The 20588-nt window shown below is 38.9% G+C and overlaps 1 protein-coding gene across 2 annotated transcripts; it reads right to left on the minus strand.

Annotated features, from left to right (window-relative positions):
- Window positions 1-807: 807 nt before the first annotated feature.
- On the minus strand, window positions 808-19256 carry trim46a (tripartite motif containing 46a). 2 transcript variants are annotated; one of them, XM_073846843.1, is made up of 12 exons: window positions 18906-19256; window positions 16696-16951; window positions 14799-14949; window positions 10416-10614; window positions 9162-9308; window positions 8810-8905; window positions 7016-7269; window positions 6674-6795; window positions 6242-6589; window positions 2752-2981; window positions 2572-2639; window positions 808-2480 (listed from the first exon to the last, which is right to left on the minus strand). In XM_073846843.1, exons 1-12 carry the CDS (start codon window positions 18963-18965, stop codon window positions 2090-2092), a joined length of 2322 nt encoding a protein of 773 aa, XP_073702944.1. In that variant the 5' UTR covers window positions 18966-19256; the 3' UTR covers window positions 808-2089. The 2 variants fall into 2 exon arrangements, with proteins under 2 accessions (XP_073702944.1, XP_073702945.1); XM_073846844.1 differs by lacking the exons at window positions 808-2480; window positions 2572-2639 and having other exon boundaries at window positions 2913-3247.
- Between the last annotated feature and the right edge of the window lie 1332 nt (window positions 19257-20588).

Below are 20588 nucleotides of genomic sequence, written 5' to 3' on the forward strand. Positions count from 1 at the left end.
ATAGGTTCTGAAGAGCAACTTTAAAGCTCATATTGGGCGGGATTTGGCCGTCGCCATCTCGGAATCGCGTCATTGCATCACTCCTGGATAATCGAAAATTGGCAAAGAGGCGGAATGCCTGCCTTTACTAATTTAAAAAAGTAACTCTTGTGAATTAAAAAGTAACGCGTTACTTTACAGTTACTTTTAAAAGTGATCTGATCACGGAACTAGTGTAACTTGTGATGTGTGGGTAACACTGTTTACAAGGAATTGTTGAATAAATGTGTTTTTTTGTTTTCTTTGTGTTCAAAATGTATTGTCGTAACTAAATTGAATTGTGGTTGAACCACTGATGTCACATGGACTATTTTAACAATGTCCTTACTACCTTTCTGGGCCTTGAACCTGTCAGTTGCATTGCTGTCTATATACGGTCAAAAAAGCTGGATTTCATCAAAAATATCTTAATTTGTATTCTAAAGATGTACGATGGTCTTACGGGTTTAGAATGACATCAGGGTGAGTTATTAATAACAGAATTTTCTACTATTCCTTTAAGGCCAGTTCACACAGACCATGATATTCTGTAGAACAGTGAAATTGGAAAAATTGCAATGTCTTAACTCTTAAGACATATTTTTTTGTAAATAACTTATTTTACCTTTAGCACAGCTATTGCATCATGCATGAGTGCAACAGTCAAACATGTCCAGCTAGTACAGAAAAAAAAAACACAATGGAGATGTAGCACAGTGGAACGTAAAAACATGTTCTGCATAAACATTTCCTTATTCAGGGTTAAAATCAAAGGGCATTGAAATAATCCAAGTGAGAAACGTTGATGCTTTATTTCACTTCTGCCATTAGTGTCTTTTACAAACATTTTGCCAATTTTCAAAGGACCAGCGTGTTTAAGAAATGCTACATAATATCCTCAACATCAATATAAATTCACATAACAAGAACTGGATCTGCAACAACGCGTCCAAATAGTGGAAAACATGGCCAAAACATAGAGCTTTCAGCAACTGTCTTTATTGCAATAACATATCACACTCGCACACACATACACACACAATAAATACAACTGACATTCAGTATACAATTCAAAAAGTTCCTTTCAACAACACACACTCTAATGACTGACAGTTTGCACGGTCATAAGCAGCATCCATTTCTGAAATTAAACTTTGCCCGCTAAATTGTTGTCACCAGTTTGCAAAAAGAAAAAAAGACAAGACCAGAACAGTCATGATTATAAATAAATCCTAAAAAAGTATGAGGTGTGTCAAGGACTGTTTTGTTTTGGAGATTATTATTTAGGACATTCAAATGGGAGAGTCGGTTATGTAACATTAGCGCAGGCACCTATAGAGATCTCACAAAAGCAGGTTCTTTTCATTACATGGTGGTTCTTTTACTTTCGTTTGCTAAAGGCTTCCATCAGCCCTGTTTTGGCCCAAACAAACCAAACAGACAAGGTCTCTATGCACAGGACGTGTACTGACACCAACACAACATGTCCAACCAAAAGCTTCACATCTTGGTTGAGCCTCAAAGTAGCAAGACAATTCAAGGACATTCGGGACTACTCGGAAACATGAAACAAGACAGCAATAAACTGTCTCGAATGGAACTGAATTGCAACGCGATCACATTTCAAGGCATTGTTACATTCCTGTAAAGAGCACATACATTGTTAATGAATAAATCAAGGTGTTCTATTAGCACACCCATTTTGGGTGGTTTGCATGCTAACAATGCTGGGAAACGAGTTTGTAAATAGCAAGGAATCATTTGTTTTCATAAGAATGTTCAAAATGAAAATGTTATGAGTGAACCTGAATCATACCTGATTTGAATTAGCAATTTTGTGGCCATAAAAACAAACAATTCCTTGTTATTTAATATTGGCCTACATGTTGTTAGCATGCTACATGTTGTTAGCATCCATAGCCACTTTTGAAATTAAATCAATCTTAATATAAAATATCATCAGTCATTGCATCGTCTACGAAATAAGCAGGTAAACAAAGTCGATAGAAAACGGTAAAAGAAGATTTGCTTAAAGGTGCTTATTTGACTAGTTTCAAAGCGAGCAGACTGTTTAGTGACCAGCGTCGGTGGCACGTGTTTGGATGGTCACTCTTCTTGGCGGGTTCTGCTCTGTACTGCGATTGGCTATTAGCTCTTGCAGCTGCAGAGCACCTCCACCAATAAAACAAAACGCTGGGCAAACAGGGGCAGAGCAATCAACAGTCCCCTCCCACAGCACTCGCAAAGAGTGCGCGTCGTAAAAAGTGAGCCTCCCCTTTTCGAAGTCCAGACACAGTCCGAGGCGAGGTGGAAGGGGGGCGGTGAGGGGGCCAGTAGACGTGTTAGACGCCCCACACTTGGGTAGTAAGATCTTACCCATGCCCATTGTGAGGAAACAAAATGGAGGAGAACAGTCCTGGGCGTCTTCTGCTCCACTGTCATGACCACTGTCTGGATCGTACCTATGGGGGAAATGGAAGGAAATCAATATCATCACTCACATACGTCATCCTGAGATAGCCAGCTCTAAAACACTTAATAAAATCTCCTCACCGTGGACTTGCCATGTCTTGTGGAAGATGGAACCACTCTTGTAGCTTTGCTTCAACACCCACTCCCACCTACACACAAAGAAAACAACTTACTTCAAAACATTATAAATGGCTTGACTGTTACTTCTGATCAATTTAATGCATCCTTGCTAAAAAAAAGGGTACTAATTTCTATGTTGACCTTAACCAGGTAGGATCCAGGCTCCACTGAGCATGCCCAGTAGTGTCGTCCCTGTGTGATGGAAACATCAGCCACAAGGAGGTCAGAGGTGAGGTGACATGAGGTAAGGGCCCGATCTGCAGCCTGCAACAGAGTCATTCCAGGAACACTCCGGGCGTACGTCTGCCCTTTTCCCAGCGCCACCCGCTCCGCATGCAGGCCCCAGCGTGAGTCCAGGCAGAAGGACAACACTGAGATTGAGGTATGCAGGAGGAGTGGAGTGGAGGAGAGGAGAGGGTTGGAAAAGCCAGGTCATAAGGAGCAGAACACAAAATGAAAAGAGGATGAGGAAGTGAACATATAAAATGAGATAGAAAGGAACAGAGGCAGGGGGTGGGGGATATGTATAGGCAAGCGTAAAAGGGAAAAAATGGAATCGGAAATTTGGAGAAAAGAAGGGAAACAGAGAGGACAGCAGGAACATTGCACATATTCCAGGACTCTAGGATTCAAGCAGCTGATATATTCCAGTTCAATAGGAATACAAGTCAAAGAAACAGCAGGAAGGTGGAGAATAACAGGTAACATAAGGATAAATAATACAGAGAGAAGAGCAAAAAAGAGAGATGTCAAAGAGTTGTGAATATGCATGGGAAAATATTCTACTGATATGCAGCAGAATTAATTGTATGAGAGAAAACAAAAGAGAATGTGATATACATGTAATAGCACAACAAGTTCAGATTCGGTTTGACAGAACTGTGATATGAATGGGTGAATGAATGGATCATTACATAGATTGATAGATGCATGGATGGATAAATGGACGATAGATTCATGGATGAATAAATCAATGATTTTATGAAATGGATAAACAATGAATCTGTAGGGATGGAGGAACAAGTGAGTAAACAAACAAAAGAACAAACAAATAAATCCATGGATGGATGGATAAACAGAGGATGGATGGATGAATCAATATAAACGAATGAATCATTCAATAAATAAGTGAATAACTGATACAGATGGATAGATGCCAAGCAAACAAACAAAAATAAACAAAAAGACAGATGAATGAATAAATCAGTGAATGAATGCAATGATGGCTGGATAAATGGAGAATCGATGGATATTTAATATCATTAAATGAATGATTGAAAAAAGACAAATCAATCAATAAATCATTCAATGGATGGCTAGATAAACAAGAAAACAGAAAAACAAATAATGGAAGAATGAATACATGGATGGATGGATAAACTGAAGGAGAATAAGATCAGGTTCAGTTTGACAGAATTGTAATATGAATGTATCAATAGATGAACATATGAGCAAATGAATGACAGATAAGTTGATACAGATGGATGGATGAACAAGCAAACAAATGAACAAACAATGGATCTATTTGGATAGATGAACAAGCAAACAAATGAACAAAAGAACAACAGACAAATAAATCCATGGATGGAAGAATGAATTGATATAAACAAATGAATCATTCAATAAATGAATAATAATGAATAATGTAGATAGATATAGATCGATAGATGCCAAGCGAACAAACAAAACTAAACAAAAAGACAGATGAATGAATGAATAAATCAGTGAATAAATGCATTGATGGCAGGACAAACAAACAAAGGAACAAACAGACAAATAAATGTACGGTTGGATGGATAAAAAAATGGTGGATGGACAGATGGAGGGTTGAATTGATATAAACATTAGTCATTTGAAAAATAATTGATACAGATGGATAGATGTCAAGCGAACAAACAAAACTACAAAAAAACAGATTAATGAATAAATCAGTGAATGAATGCTTTGATGGATGGGTAAATGGAAAATGGATGTATAATTAATATGAATGCATTAAAAAATGGATGAATCAATGAAACATTCAATGGCTAGCTAGACAAGAAAATTGAAAAAAAGTAAGAATAAATAAATGGATCAGTGGCGGCTACTGGTCTGTCAAATAGGGGAAGCTCATTTTCGGTCTACATCATAAAATTGTCTATTTATTTAAAAGTAAATTCTGCCCTACGTTCCTTTTCAAGAAAATGGTCTGTGACCCTGTCGTACCAACTAGGCGTCTTTTCCAGTGACTTTTCGTGTGCAGTTTCATATGAATGAATGATCTGAAAAAAATATTAAACTCTGTAAAAGTGAAACAAGGAATGTGGTGTATAATTGTGTGAAATGTATGATGAAAATCAAGCAATTTCGCCAAGCAAATATACAGAAATAGGTTGCAGCAGTTTTTATTTCGACTGAACTTGAGAAATCCACAATGGGACTGAGCGGCCACAGAGAGCGCAAACGAATAGCTTCAGCGATTCCTTATAGGACAAAATCGCTGTCAGTCAAAAGGAGATGCAATCTTTCGACAGACCCTCCAATCATCACGCAGAAGCTCAGCGTCCAGGCCAGCCCACTCCTCATTCACCCCCAGAGACGCTGAGCGTCCGTGGGCGGGACATAATCGCAGCGTTTATCCAATGACCGTCTAGTTTCAAAGCACTGAAAAAAAACGTTCAAAGCAGCCCCATTGAAGTCAATGGACGCTGGGCTTCAATGGGGAAATGCACTGTGACGCTACGGGAATGTATGAGAAGAAAATCAAGTCAGCCGACCTGCTATATCTAACTGATTCTGAACGAATTCGTCTTTGAGATGAACGTTTTCTAACGCATTTTTAGTCAATAAAATGTTAATACAATAGTACGTAATTTGACCATTAATTTTGTGACATTATAGGGGAAGCTGAGCTTCCCTTGCAGTCTTAAAGAAATCGCCACTGAAATGGATGTATACATGGAGAAATAAAAAACAGACAATAGCCTCTTTTACACAGTAATACCAGTAAACTGCCAGTAAATGTTAACGGTAAATACAAAAATGCGCTATTCACACAATTAGTGAAGCAATGACATTCCATCTTATTAATGGCAATGCACCATTCACAAATCAATTTCAAAATACCAGTAAATTCAGTAAATGACCTCTAAACGGCTGTGCCTCCCGGTGTTGTGTTTGTAAACACAACATTTTGGCCCAGAGACATCATATTAGATTAGTTTAGACATTTCTTTGACTTCAGTAAACAGTGAGTAAATGCATCATCTGTGTCAGAATGTTATATAATTGGCCCAGAGTAGACGTCTCACATCAGTGCATTCGGAACTCATACGTGCTTATATTGGTTATTTTGTTCTGCGTTCACACAGAGTGCATTACCGGTAAATTTGCAAGAACAAATTTTCTGGTATTTTTGAAAAGGTCCCGTTTACACATGATATCTTAATAGTTATTTACTGGTAATTTACCAGTAATGACTTTATGTGTTAAAGGGGCTAGTTTAAATTGTACATCGAAGTAGTAGAATGAGTGGAAAAGATGTAAAATAAAAACAAAAAACTCAATAATGTGATAAACTGGGGAGCTGGAGAAAAAGAAGTGTCGTTCAGACTAAAGTGTGTTTGTATATTTGTGTGTGGATGCGTCTTACCTGGTGCAGGAGGTGTGTGAAGATACACCTCCTCGCTGTACTCCCCAAACCCTGCCTTATTACAGCCTCGAACTCTCAGGACATACACACTGTCCATCTCTAGCTTGTCAATCACTGCACTGGTCCCGCCCACATCATCCAGACGCTGCCATGAACAGTGTGTGCCATTACTTCCTGAGCTTCCATCAGACAGTACCCTGCCCCATAATGCTCCAGCTCCGCCCACTTTCCTCTGATACTCCACTGAGTAGTGCCAGGCAGTGGCAGAATCCTGTGGGAGGCGCCAGCACAAATAGAGCTGGTCATAGGCCAAGGTCTTTTGAGTGTCAATCACAGGAGCCAATGGGGCTGCAGAAGGAACATAAGGGGTTGGATTAAATGTGAAATCAAATGAATGAGCATTTAATTATTATAGTTATACAAAAACAAAACCTTGTATGAAGTCCATGCTGCTGAGCGTTTTGAGTTCTCTGGAGACGTCCATCTGAAAGTGTCGGAACGAGGGATCGGCAGATAGAGAGAAATGCTGTAGATTTTCTATTGCTTTTACCAGTCTGAAGAGAAAAAAGATACACAAATCAAATAAAACTTATGTGAATATACAGAAGCTTTTTGTATAGCAAGTGATCATGTGTAGTATAATATTCCCACATTTATTTTGTGTACTTTTTGAAAATGTTTCTATAGAAATACACAATAGGCTATTGTAAGATTCGTATTACATAAATGACCAGATCTGCACAGCAACCCATACCCACAAACATACACTCTAACCTGTTGTGCGTGACTCTGGCTGCCTGCACAAAGCACGACTGGTCAGTTTCTTTAAGCAGTTCTTGAGTGTATGTAAGCAGCCCTGCATTTTCCAAAAGACTCTGTTTTTCGGAGAGCTGTATGTTCAGAGCCCCTGCCCGCTGCGTGCGAGCCCCCTCCATCAACATGGCCAAGGCCCCCTGACGCTCCGCCAGCACACTGCGCAATTCACTCACACACTGATTCAACTGCTCCTTAGCCACTGCGCTGTTCACCTGAACACAGAGGGGCAGAGAATAAACAGGACAGAAGAGTAGAATAGCTAAGCTTGACTGTAAATATATAATATATAAATAAATATTTTTGGCGACTCAAACTTTTTTCAGAACTGTGAGATATAAACTGTGAGAAATAACCTTGCAATTCTGAGAAATAGCCAATTATGACTTTTTGTCTCTGAATTGTGTAATATAAACTCACACTTGTGAGAAGTAAAGTCAGAACTGTGAGATAAAAACTTTTGTATGAGTTTATATCTTACAATTCTTCCTTTTTTCTCTTGCTATTTGGACTTTTTTTTCTCAGAATTGAGAATTGTGAGATGTAAAGTCCAATTTTAAAGGAAAAAAGACAGATATGCTCTCATATTTGTGAGTTTATGGGCTGGTTTCATTCATGTTATTTAAAACTTTTTTAAAAAGTCGGAATTCTGACTTTATATTATGCAATTCTGAGAAAAAAAGGAAGAATTGCGAGTTTATATCTCACAATTCTCAGAAAAAAAGTCAGAATTGTGAGTTTGTATCACTTAATTCTGATTGTCCTGTCCACTAAAAGCATGAACAAAAAAACAACACACACACACACACACACACACACACACATATATATATATGTAATTTGTTGTCAAATGTCATGGTGGGGATGACCAAAATTAAGTAAAAATGTAAAAATTAAGAAAATATGTAAAAAAAAAAATATTCGAATTCAAATATATATTGTTATTGGTAATACTTTATTTAATTGTATTTTTAATTATTATTTATATTTATTTTAAGATTTATTATAATTTCATGTAAATGTTTTAAATATATGGAACCCCATTTCCACCAATAAATAAAAATGGAAAAAGGCAATTGCGATTATTTTATCTCACAATTCTGACTTTTTTTCTTGCAATTGCGAGTTTACATCTCACAATTTTAACTTTTTTTCTCAGAATACCATGATACAAACTCGCAGTTATGATTTTTTCCTCTAAATTGTGTGATACAAACACGCAATTCTGACTTTTTTTCTCAGAATTGTGTGATATAAGCTTGAGTTATAAAGACAAACTTGCAATTCTAAGAAATAAAGTTGCAATTCTGAGAGATATAAACTCAGAACTCTGACTTTTGTCTCTGAAGTGCAAGTTTTTATCTAGAAATTCAGACTTTAAAACACACAATTGCGAGTTATTAAGCCAGAATTGTTAGATATAAACTCACAATTCCATGACATTTGACAACAAAAATATATATAGGTGTGTTTTTTAATGTGTTTGTTAGACATGGACAGTAGAGAATGACAGGAAAGTGTGGAGAGTTGGGAATGGTATTGGCAAAGGAATGTGAGTGAGGTGCAGCTGCTTCAGCATCGACATATATAGTTGTTGTTAACATAATATTTTACGATTTCCATCATTCTTCTATTTTGACTACTAAAAGTTTATAACACCTAGAAAAAACACTCCCGCTCTGTTTTCACACTTATATACCCTAAGCTGAAGAGATGTCTCACAAACATTGAAAGTATAATTAAAACACTGTGTACCTCAGTCTGAGCAATGCCGCTCTCTACTTGGGTGATCTGTGCCTGTACAGACTCCTGATTGGCCAAGATGTAGTTCATCTCCTTGGTGATCTTCTCCTGTGATTTCACAACATGGAGAATGATGAGTTATGCTGAACACCAACAACACCTTAGAGCTTCGGTTAGAGCTGCCTAGTCAATGAGTGGAAATCCACTCTCCTCTACCCTTGATCATTCAGAGCTGGGCTAGATCTTAGAAAGTTTAGCCTAAATAATCGTTTTATACAGGAAAGAAAGGCATGTTGGGCATACTTATAATGTTTATAGTCTAAAGACTATAGAGTGCATAAGGATTAATGTCAGGAATGGATACCTTTAGAGTTTGGTAAGCCAGTGCAATAGGCATGATCTTGTGTCCACTGTGGGCTCGACGGAGTTTACAAAGTGGGCATAACAAACGCTGACATGACCTGCAGTAAAACTGCAATCTTTCCTGCTCGTGCTCTACACACACTAATACCTGCATGTAAGAGAGAAAAGAGAAGAAAGGGAAATAAACAAGGAAAAAGACAGAGAAAGAGGAAATGAGGTTAAAAGGAATTTGAGATTATAACAGTTCATCAAAAATAATCTGATTGCTGTGGAAAAGGGCAATATTTGAATATTGTTTGCATAGGATTGAGTTCAAAGTAGCTAAAAGAATCCACTGTCATGTGGATAAAAATATAAATAAAATAATGCAAAATACTGTTTTGCACATATATACATAACCCATTCAAATGTGTTATGGTTAGGGAATTTTTTATCTTTTTCGAAAGAAGTCTTTTATGCTCACTAAGGCTGCTCTTTTGTTTTAAACATTCAGTAATAAAACATCTATGATGACAGCTCTGAAGATTGTAGCATTGTAATGGATATGACAATGTTAATGTATTTGGTCTTGGCGGAATAGATCTGCTGCACTGCTGAATTGATACTGCTGCTGTTGGTTATTACTGTTGTTGTAGATTATTGCTGCTGCTGCAAAGCAAATACAGGAACTTGCTACTGCCAATACATAGCAAGTATTGCGTATTTAAGACATACTGCTGCTGGACAAATAGCGTATATAATAACCCGTATCAGATCTATACAGGTGGAGCTGGGGAGGTAGGGGTTCCAAAAAAACTCAGAAAGCACAGTGTGAAATGTTCTAGTGGATGTTAACCAGCCATTTAAATGAAAAGAAGCAAGCTCATTGGCTGAGTATGCAGCAAGAACCAATCAGCTTGTACTAAGTAGTTTAGCGCTGTGAATATCATCAGTTTGCATTAACAACCTATCAGCCTGTACCAGAACTTGTCTTTAATATTGTAAAATATTATTACTGTTTAAAATAACTGTTTTCTATTTCAATATATTTTAAAATATTATTTATTCCTATGATGCAAAGCTGAATTTTCAGCATCATTAGTCATTACAGTCTTCAGTGTCACATGATCCTTCAGAAATCATTCTAATATGCTGATTTGGTTCTGGAATGTCACCATAGAGCAACCTGTTTATGGTTTGACTCAAAGACTCTCTCTCTTTATGTTTGAGCTCCATTAGTATGGATCCTCTCTCAGAATCGTCCCATGTGTTTTACCTTGGGTCTAAAGCAGTGTGTGGGCAGAATGTGTTCGTGTTGGGCTCGCGGTGTGCCCCATGGGTGGTACAGCTTGAAGCACTCGTTGCAGAAGTTGGACCTGCAGTCAGCGCAGCCTTTGGTGGCCTCCAGAGCCTGAGGAGGCTTGCAGAACTGACACATGATTGCCATGCTGCCGAGACTCACTGTGTGCCTGTACCTGCACATATTAACAAAGAGACATCAGTCATCATTTAGCATTTGAAATAAATAACATGAGGCTAATCTAAAACTTAAATTACAGCTGTCACGATTGAGCCTCCGTTATTTCTGGTTCGATTGGTTCGATTTCTGCCTGCCCCTGTGTGTTTGTCTGTACTAATAAAATGCTGCAAATGGATCCGCTCGTCTCAGACCATCCTTGTGACAGAAGACTTCGCCACTACAAGGATCCAGCAGCTAGTATGGTGTCATCTGGTTCCAGCACGAATTCAACAGTACAGCTCATGCGTCTCAAACAAGGTGAGCGGTCTGTTGAGGAGTATGCAATGGACTTTATCGAATTGGCTAATCAGTCTACTATGGATGAGGCATGCCTGATGATTTTCTTCCGTGGAGGACTCTTAGAGCCATTGGCTTCACTCATGCCCATGTTTGAACCTAACTGGACTTTGCAATATTATATTGACATTGCTCTGCAAATAAGTGGCTCTCCTTTTACTGTGGGAATCAAAGAAGAGGACAACAATGTTCCCACAGTAAACTCCAGCTCAGAGTCACTACGCAAGATGGCTGCCACGCCACAGTCTGCACACAAAATGGCCGCCGATGTTCCTGAGTTCCCGGCCAAGATGGCCGCCGTTCCTGAGTCCCCGGCCAAGATGGCCGCCGTTCCTGAGTTCCCGGGCCAAGATGGCCGCCGTTCCTGAGTTCCCGGCCAAGATGGCCGCCGACCCTGAGTCCCCGGCCAAGATGGCTCCGTCCAGCCTCCCAGAGTCTCCGCCGATTCCGCCCGGCCGTCCAGAGTCTCCGCCAATTCCACCCGGCCGTCCAGAGTCTCCGCCGGTTCCGCCCGGCCGTCCAGAGTCTCCGCCGGTTCCGCCCGGCCGTCCAGAGTCTCCGCTGGTTCCGCCCAGCCTTCCAGAGCCTACGCTGGCTCCGCCCAGCCTCCCAGAGCCTACGCTGGTTCCGTCCAGTCTCGCAGAGCCTACGCTGGTTCCGCCCAGCCTCCCAGAGCCTACGCTGGCTCCGCCCAGCCTTCCAGAGCCTACGCTGGATCCGCCCAGCCTTCCAGAGCCTACGCTGGCTCCGCCCAGCCTCCCAGAGCCTACGCTGGTTCCGCCCAGCCTCCCAGAGCCTACGCTGGCTCCGCCCAGCCTTCCAGAGCCTACGCTGGATCCGCCCAGCCTTCCAGAGCCTACGCTGGCTCCGCCCAGCCTTCCAGAGCCTACGCTGGTTCCGTCCAGTCTCGCAGAGCCTACGCTGGTTCCGCCCAGCCTCCCAGAGCCTACGCTGGATCCGCCCAGCCTTCCAGAGCCTACGCTGGCTCCGCCCAGCCTCCCAGAGCCTACGCTGGATCCGCCCAGCCTCCCAGAGCCTACGCTGGATCCGCCCAGCCTTCCAGAGCCTCTGCTGGTTCCGCCCAGCCTTCCAGAGCCTCCGCTGGTTCCGTCCAGCCGTCCTGAGATTCCTGTCTGCCCTGTTCAGGCCACGGAGGCCATTTATGGACTGTATATTTTCCCCGTTCTGGCCACGGAGGCCATGTATGGACTGTCGAGTTTCCCACTCACCCTCCCTACTGCCCCAGTCCTACCACCTCTGTCTCCTGACAGTCCCTCTGCTCACCTTCAACCCACCTTTGGTGCAGAGGTCTTGCCGTGGGACTGCCAGTCTCCATCGGTGCCCTGGCTGGAGGATCCCTCACCATCGCCTCCAGCCTCAGAGTCCTGGACTCCGCCTCGGCCCTCCGACCCTGCGGCTCCACCCCGGATCTCTGCTCCCTCGTCTCCGCCGTCGGCCGTCGGTCCACCAGCTCCACCGGGCTCCATCGTCCCTCCGGCTCCGCCCTGGTCAGTCGTCACCCCACCTTCGCCTCTGGACTCTACTCCTCCGGCTGCGCCTCATCACTCCGTCCTACCGGCTCTGTGGACCTCCTCACTCCCGCGGGCACAGCCTCGGTCCTCTGTCGCCACGTACCTCCGGACCTCCATCTCCGCCTTGGTCGCCAGAGCCTTGGGTTCCGCCTTGGCCCTCCGGATCCTCGGTGTCACCCATGACCATCGACTCTCCGGTTCTGCCTCAGGCTCCACCGGCTCCACCTCCGTCGGTTGGCCCCATGGAGGAGCCAACCCTTCCTCCACCATGGCTTCTCCCTCCGTCGGCGCCGCCTCAGTCTCCTGGTTCTCCACCTGCACATGGACCAGGGCCGCCATTCATGCCTCTGTGTCAGGCCCACTCCATCACTCTCCCGAACTGTCACAGGTATTTGGAGCATCTGGAAGCCACTCTTAAGTGGGGGGCTCTGTCACGATTGAGCCTCCGTTATCAGTACTCTTGCACCACTCATCATGGACTTCATCCCCCACAAGCCACTGCACTCATCACTGCTCACACCTGCAGCTCATTCACACACTCACACACCTGCAGTTCATTTACACACACTGCATATAAGCCACTCTCACACCTAGCTCTTTGCGAAGTCTTGTATTGCCCCGGCTGCATTTCTGAGCGTTTCTTCCCGTGCTTGTTTTCCCGTGTTTTGATTCCTGGACTCCCACTCGTGTTTGATTCTCGCTGCCCGCCCTGACCATTCTGCCTGTGTTTGACTTCGATTTCTGCCTGCCCCTGTGTGTTTGTCTGTACTAATAAAATGCTGCAAATGGATCCGCTCGTCTCAGACCATCCTTGTGACAACAGCATTTGTGTGTGGTATATTGTAATGTAGATGCAGGTCAGCTATCCAAAAGTTCACTCTTCTGAGTTCTACATATCTGAGAGTAGGAAATAAGATATTACTTACCTTTAGATTTTACTTATTTATTATAGATGTTAAAAGGAACATCATGTCTATGTTTAAATAGTTTAACAATGTAACATAGATGTTTTAGATGCCTTTATTGTTTTTTGTTTTTGTTTTTAAATTCCATAACAAATCTTGTGCCAGACACGATCAGTCATGTACAAAGCTTCACACGTGACTTGCGGAAAAAGAATAGACCTTGTTTCTATGATTTTCACACAACTTATTAATTTGTGTTCACGTTGCACTCCATGTTTGGTTTGTTTCCTTGTTTTAATTATACTATGGCCATAGACACAGACAAGTCATGTGACACACAAATGTTAAAATAATAATAATTATAATAACAGTAATTGGTCACATCACAATGTTACATTGTCAAACCTGATGTTTTGCAACTAAATGCATGTTTTAGAAGACGCTGATGCAATCTACATAGAATAAATACAAAATTTCGTTCTGTTTTTAACATAAAGCAAAATGCTCGGAATAAATTGCATAACTGCTGTTATGTTACATTTTTTGGAGCTTTTTAATTATTTTAGAGCTTGACAGACCCAGCTCACTCTCATTATATGGGTAATATATTTGGTAAGACAAAAGCTGTAATTTGTTAACATTAGTTAATGTATTAACTAGCATGAACAAGCTATGAACAATACATTTATTACACAATTTATTAATGTTTGTTAATGTTAATAAAAATAATCATTCACAAATGTTAGTTCACAGTGCATTAACTAATGTTAACAAACACAACTTGTGATTTTAAGAATGCATTGGTAAATGGAAAAAATACAATTAATTAAGAAATCATTTTAACGAATGTAGTTAACTAATGTTAACTAATGAACTTTACAGTTAAGTGTTACCATATATTTTCAAACATTTCTCTTTTGTGTTCCATGGAAGAAGGAAAGTCATGCAGGTTTTGAATCTCATTTTCATTTTTGAGTTGAATAGTTTTACTTTTGCTTTTTAAAGCTATAATGGAAGCTACACAGTGTTATGGTGGATTTGAAAGCTTAAGGCTGTTTGCTTGTGCACCTTTTTTCTCAAGTCCAGAATGGAAGCCATGCATACTCTTTACTGGAAGGAAGAAACTAAATATTTTTCTGTCTCCTCCTTTTCTCTACCTCATTTTGCTATGACAGGTGATCTCATTGGTCCACGTAGTGCATGAGGACATTCAGAGACCTATTAATCTCTATGGTGATGTGCCTATGAATAGATGCAAGCTTAGAACATCTCCTCCAGTGTTCAAAACCAGTAGAACAACATTTCTGCATTGTGCAGCACAGTTACTGGAATTGAATTTTATGTTATGAAAAGCAGGTATTTTGAGGAAGTGTGTTTGCGTGCGAGAGAGAGAAAGAAAAAGAGACCTCTCCACTATGCGTTCCAGCGTGAGGTTTCTTAGACAGTCTGCAAGCCCTCTCTCTCCCAGCTCCACATCTTTTCCGCAGGTGGGACAGGGGAACAACATGATCACAGGCGGGGTGTCTTTACGCCTACGTCCTGGATGTGTCCCACACACTGTACGAAACGAGAGAGAGATACAGATAGAAAAAGCTGTTTCCAACATTAAAGCTTCTGTAAGCCCTAATAAATCTAAGCCAGGAGGAAGAAAGGAAAAGCTAATCAATGCAAAAAGAGAACAGAATCCAGAGGCCCGCTGTGTGCTGACACATTCAGAATAAGCTCATCACGAAGGCTGCTACATTTAAACACGCACGCACCTGCAAAGTTCTGCACAGATGCAATACATCTGAATGATACAGTAACATCTATAAACTTTTGCACAGAGCTGAAACTATGCTGCTGTCAAATTTTATGTTAATTAATATAACTAAATCATGTTTCATTAAGATATTTTGTAAAGTTCCAACTGTAAATATATCAAAACTTAATTTTAAGATATTTTGTAAAGTTCCCACTGTAAATATATCAAAACTTAATTTTTGATTAGTAATATGCATTGCTAAGAACTTCATTTGGACAACTTTAAAGGCGACTTTCTCAATATTTCATTTTTTTTTTGCACCCTCAGATTCCAGATTTTCAAATAGCTGTATCTCGACCGAGATATATCCTATCCTAACAAACCACACATCAATAGAAACCTTATTTATTCGAGCTTATGTATATCTCAATTTCTAAAATGTACACTTATGACTGGTTTTGTGGCCCAGGGTCATATATAATAACCCACTGCAGGTTTAAACAGGTGGAGCTGGGGAGGTGGAGGGTTTCAGAGGAAATTTGAAAGCATGCTGTGAAATGCTCTGGTGATTAAAATAACTATTTTTACAAATAATATTTTATCTAATTATTTAGACAAATAATACATAAATTGTAATTATTAAATAATAAGCAAATAAATTATCAAAATGACAGGATTCTTACATTTAATTGATAATTTGTTTAAGCTACAATTATTTAATTGCGGGGGAATAAAAGTATAGTAAGAGTGTAAAATTAGATTTTTTATTTTGATAAATATTAATACATTTATTCAGGAAGGATGTAAAAATGTAATAAATTCAAATAAATGCTGTTCTTTCGAACTTTCTATTCATCAAAGAATCCTTATTTTAAAAAATATTAAGCAGCACAACTGTTTTCAATAATGATAATAATAAGGCTATGTTTACACTAGTGTGTTTTCATTTTAAAATGCATAACTTTTGCTACGGTTATGCCGGTCATTTACACTACTCCAGCATTTTCAACCCTCGAAAACTTCATTGTAAACGGACCAATAGAACACTTTTGAAAATAATGGCGTGTGGATGGAAATCGTTTCTAAAAACGGCAGTGTCGACAAAGATCATTTTCATTTTAAAATGCCGTCTTAAAACAAAAAAACACTAGTGTAAACAGGGCCTAAGAAATGTTTCTTGAGCAAAAATCTGCATGTTAGAATGATTTCTAAAGGATCATGTGACACTGAAGACTGGAGTAATGATGCTGTAAATACAGCTTTGCCATCACAGGAATGAATTACTGTTCAAAACATATTAAAACAGAACAACATTTCACAATATTACAGTGTTTACTGTATTTTAGATAAATGCAAATAAATGCAGTCTTGGTGAGCAAAACATAAACAATCCCCAAATGCTTCAATGGTAGTGTACAGTTTAGTGTTCACTATAGAACAAATACTTGAGTGCAGAACTGACTGATTAATAAATCAGAATAAAGCGTCCCAACATGCCATTTAATAAAATGCCAGCACATTTGTTTTCGATTTTGGAATGTGTATTATTAATCACAAACCTGTTCTTATCACCCGGTCTAGGCGGTCTGTTTTGGGCGGAGGCCGGCGTGTCTGTCGGGGAGAGCGTGTGAGGGGGCTTGAGGTAGGGGTGTTAGGCTCTGGGGGGAGTTCGGGTGGAGGGTATCCTCTCTGAACCAAGACTTCTGCCGCACACAGCACACACACGCTGTGCATACAAGGCAACACTATAGGCTGCTTCACCATCTCCTCACACACTGGACAGTGCAGCTCTCTCTCTATACTCTTCATATTGGACTAGACAGAGAAAGAGACAAGAGTTAAATAAAAAACTAGCACATGCAATCAAACATGCAAGCTCTTTACATTATAGATATGTTGATATTTACAGACATAGATCATAGCCATATATCTGGACAAAACAATACTTAATTCCTGATGTTTTATGTGCAATTTCATATTTTGTTTTCGAAGCACTGTCGATTTTAAAAATGTCATATTTGGAATATTTAAACTTTTTTTGGTTTCCATTTTAATGATTGAAATTGATAATGAATTATGCTACGGACTGAGTTTTTCGAAGGTAAACAATATGGAAATATGTTAGTCAGAACTGATAAAGGTCAGAACATTTGCATATCATGAGAAAGATGTGCATATCAAACATCAGCACACACAAACAGCCCTGTTGTTTATTAAAACCGCAGTCGATACTTCATTTTTAGTACTTTTTATAAATGACTCCTGTTTCTTTTCCCCAGAATTAGGGAATGGAAATCCTTTTATGCAGTATTCAAATCATAATGTTTTCTTTGTAGTGACACAAACAGTATGACTTCATTTTATTCATACTTAAGAGATTTAAAAGTTGTTTTGATTGAGAAATGTGTTAAAATGTGTTATTCACCATTGGTCTTTCCAACATGAGTGTGCAAATGCCCTCAAACATTTCAAATGCCAGAAGGTACAAGAGTGGCACTTCTCAAACTCGAAAAACTTGAGGTTGGCTTCTGCAATAAAGATTAAGGTTATAGAAATCTTGTTTATTTACATTCCAGACACCTGAGCTTCATATCTGGTATTAAACTTAGTCATTTTAAGGAAATAAATGGGATAATTCTACACAAGTGAAATGACAATAGAGTTCAACAGTTCTTGAAGTAAAAATCCAATTCATTTTCTTTGCAAAGGAACAGATTTTAAATGATGAATGAATGATAAACTTTTAAAGACGGAGCTCTGTGAGCTCCTTGTTTGTTTATGCTTTATTTCAACATTAATACTCAAATGTATTCTTTAAATAATCATGTTTAACAGTGGAATTCAGTTACATCTGTTTTTCTAGCACACAGTCTTGTACCTTTGTTTCATTCGATTATTTTGTGCTTTAAATCACATGCAAAGAAAATGCTGACACACTTATCCTAGCAGATAGGTGCTTAACTAGTTTAGCTGGTTAGCAAGATGCTCTTGAAGCTTGTCCAACTGAAAAGAGCCCTCAACAGCTTTAAACCAGCCTGGGAGACCAGAAAATCAATTTTTGGCTATTTAATTTAGTCAATAATCCATTGAAATAATTAAATTCGCCCAGCTGTCTTCTATCCGTCTTAACATGCTCCGGTTTGTCCACGTGTTCACCCAGGCGTTTCCCACAGAGGCTTTCTAGGCCTTAAAGCTCTTGCATCCCGTCTCTATGGCAACATGTACAGTGATAAGGCCTTTTACCTTTTATTGGATTTGAAAAGCCTTCTTTAAATTTGCTTTAGATCAGTTTATATGTTGTTTTAACGTCTGATATGCGTCAATAAGATTTTGGGATAGACTGAATACGCCAGTATTTTTATTCTTATATTAACGGTTAAATAATGAGGTTAAATACGCGTATTCTTCTATACACTAGGCCTACACGACACGAGTGAAAGCAAATATAGAATACCAGAGGAAAAAGATCCGTGGTCTACACTTGCTTCAGTAGCTGTAGCAAAAAAAAAAAAAAAAAAAAAAAAAGGCTAGCCTACTCGGTTTCTGCTTACAGGTGTTAATCATACATTCCGAGCAAATGATATGCTCTTGATAAAGAATTAGGTGTTTATTTATTTTAACGCTATTTTTTAAAAACATTTGACTATAAAATAAAACCGAAATGCATTTCTAAGAAAGATCACGTGCATTTGTGTGTTAAATAACAGCCGCAAATGCAAATCACAGATAACGTGCAAATATGTGGCTTTGAGGATGCAAATGTACTTACGCTGATGCGCACGAGAGCGTCCATTATGGATGTGAAGGTTTGCAACTCCGCATCTGCCATTGCTGGAACTGTGCCGGTTGTTAAATTAATATTAAATGAAATAACGCTATTTTTTTAAATAACAAGCGCTTTTCTATTTATAGACAGCTTTGTAAGAGCAGGACACCGCGAAATAAACCGAAATGCTTCTACCTGCAGCTGAAATTGACGGCTATAAGACAAACCTTTACGTTATAATGATATTATCTGTATCTAATATATCAGAGAGGTCCAATTTAACGCAATCCATGTTGATTTGGGGGGTTTCCAACAGTGCTTGCTGTGGTCTATTCTGATGTAGTCGATGGTTGTTGTGAGGTGTTCTGGGGGGGAGAGAGATCATTAATGAGCATGCGCAGGGATGCTGAGCGCACAACCGTTTGGGTTTCAGTCAGGGGTGGAAGGATGTGACTCTGGACCACAAAACCAGTCAAAAATGTGTCAAATTTTTAAAATTGAGATTTATACATCATCTAAAAGCTGAATAAATACGCTTTCCATTGATGTGTGATTTGTTAGGATATGACACTATTTGAAGAGATTGAAGAGAACTATTTAAAAATCTGAAATCTGAGGGTGCAAAAAAATATTGAGAAAATCGCCTTTAAAGTTGTCCAAATGAAGTTCTTAGCAATGCATATTACTAATCAAAAATTAAGTTTTAATATATATACGGTAGGAAATTTCCAAAATATCTTCATGGAACATGATCTTTACTTAATATCCTAATGATTTTTGGCATAAAACAAAAATCTATATAATTTTGACCCAAACAATGTATTGTTGATTATTGCTACCTGTGCTACTTAAGACTGGTTTTGTGGTCCAGGGTCACATATATAATATAATATAATATAATATAATATAATATAATATAATATAATATAAAAGTCTTTATTTTTGTCCTTTGTAAATATTTATGAGTCAAAAGTCAAAGAACAGTAAGATTTTTAATGTTTTTTTAAATTAGACTCTTCTGCTCAACAAGCCTGCATTTATTTTTATCCAAAGCACAGCAAAAACAGTACAATTTTGAAATATTTTTACTTTTTAAAATAACTGTTTTCTATTTGGATACATTTTAAAATGTAATTTATTACTGTAATTTCAAAGCCCCAGTCATATGATCATTCAGAAATCATTCTAATATTCTGATTGGCTGCTCAAAAATATTTATTATTAGTAGTAGTAGTATTATGTTGAAAACAGCTGAATAGATTTTTTTTTAGGTTTATTTGAATGGAAAGTTTAGAAGAACAGAATTGATCTGAAATAAAAAATCTTTTGTAACATTATAAATGTCTTTATCATCACTTTTGATCAATTTAAAGCATCCTTGCTAAATAAAAATTAATTTCTATAACCCCTTTTATAAATGGTATAGTGCATAATGTTACAAAAGCTTTTTATTTCAGATAAACGCTGATCTTTGGATCTTTCTATTCATCAAAGAATCCTGAGAAGAATGTACTTGGCTGTTTTAAATTTTAATAATGATAATAAATGTTGTCTGAACAGCAAATCAGCATATTAGAATGATTTCTGAAGGATCATGTGACACTGAAGACAGAAGTAATGATGCTGAACATTTAGCTTTGATTACAGAAATAAATTATGTTTTACAATATCTTCAAATAGAAAGCA

This window comes from Garra rufa, chromosome 9 (assembly GCF_049309525.1).
Source record: "Garra rufa chromosome 9, GarRuf1.0, whole genome shotgun sequence".
NCBI classification, from domain to species: domain Eukaryota; kingdom Metazoa; phylum Chordata; class Actinopteri; order Cypriniformes; family Cyprinidae; genus Garra; species Garra rufa.

Excerpts from the sequence above, each read along its gene's own strand:
- trim46a (XM_073846843.1), bottom strand. The coding sequence starts at position 18,965 with ATGGCAGATGCGGAGTTGCAAACCTTCACATCCATAATGGACGCTCTC. Across the intron at positions 9,309-10,415 it reads CACACTGCTTTAGACCCAAG|GTATTAGTGTGTGTAGAGCA; the intron begins GTAAAACACATG and ends TCTTACATGCAG. Across the intron at positions 2,640-2,751 it reads CTGGATCCTACCTGGTTAAG|GTGGGAGTGGGTGTTGAAGC; the intron begins GTCAACATAGAA and ends CTTTGTGTGTAG.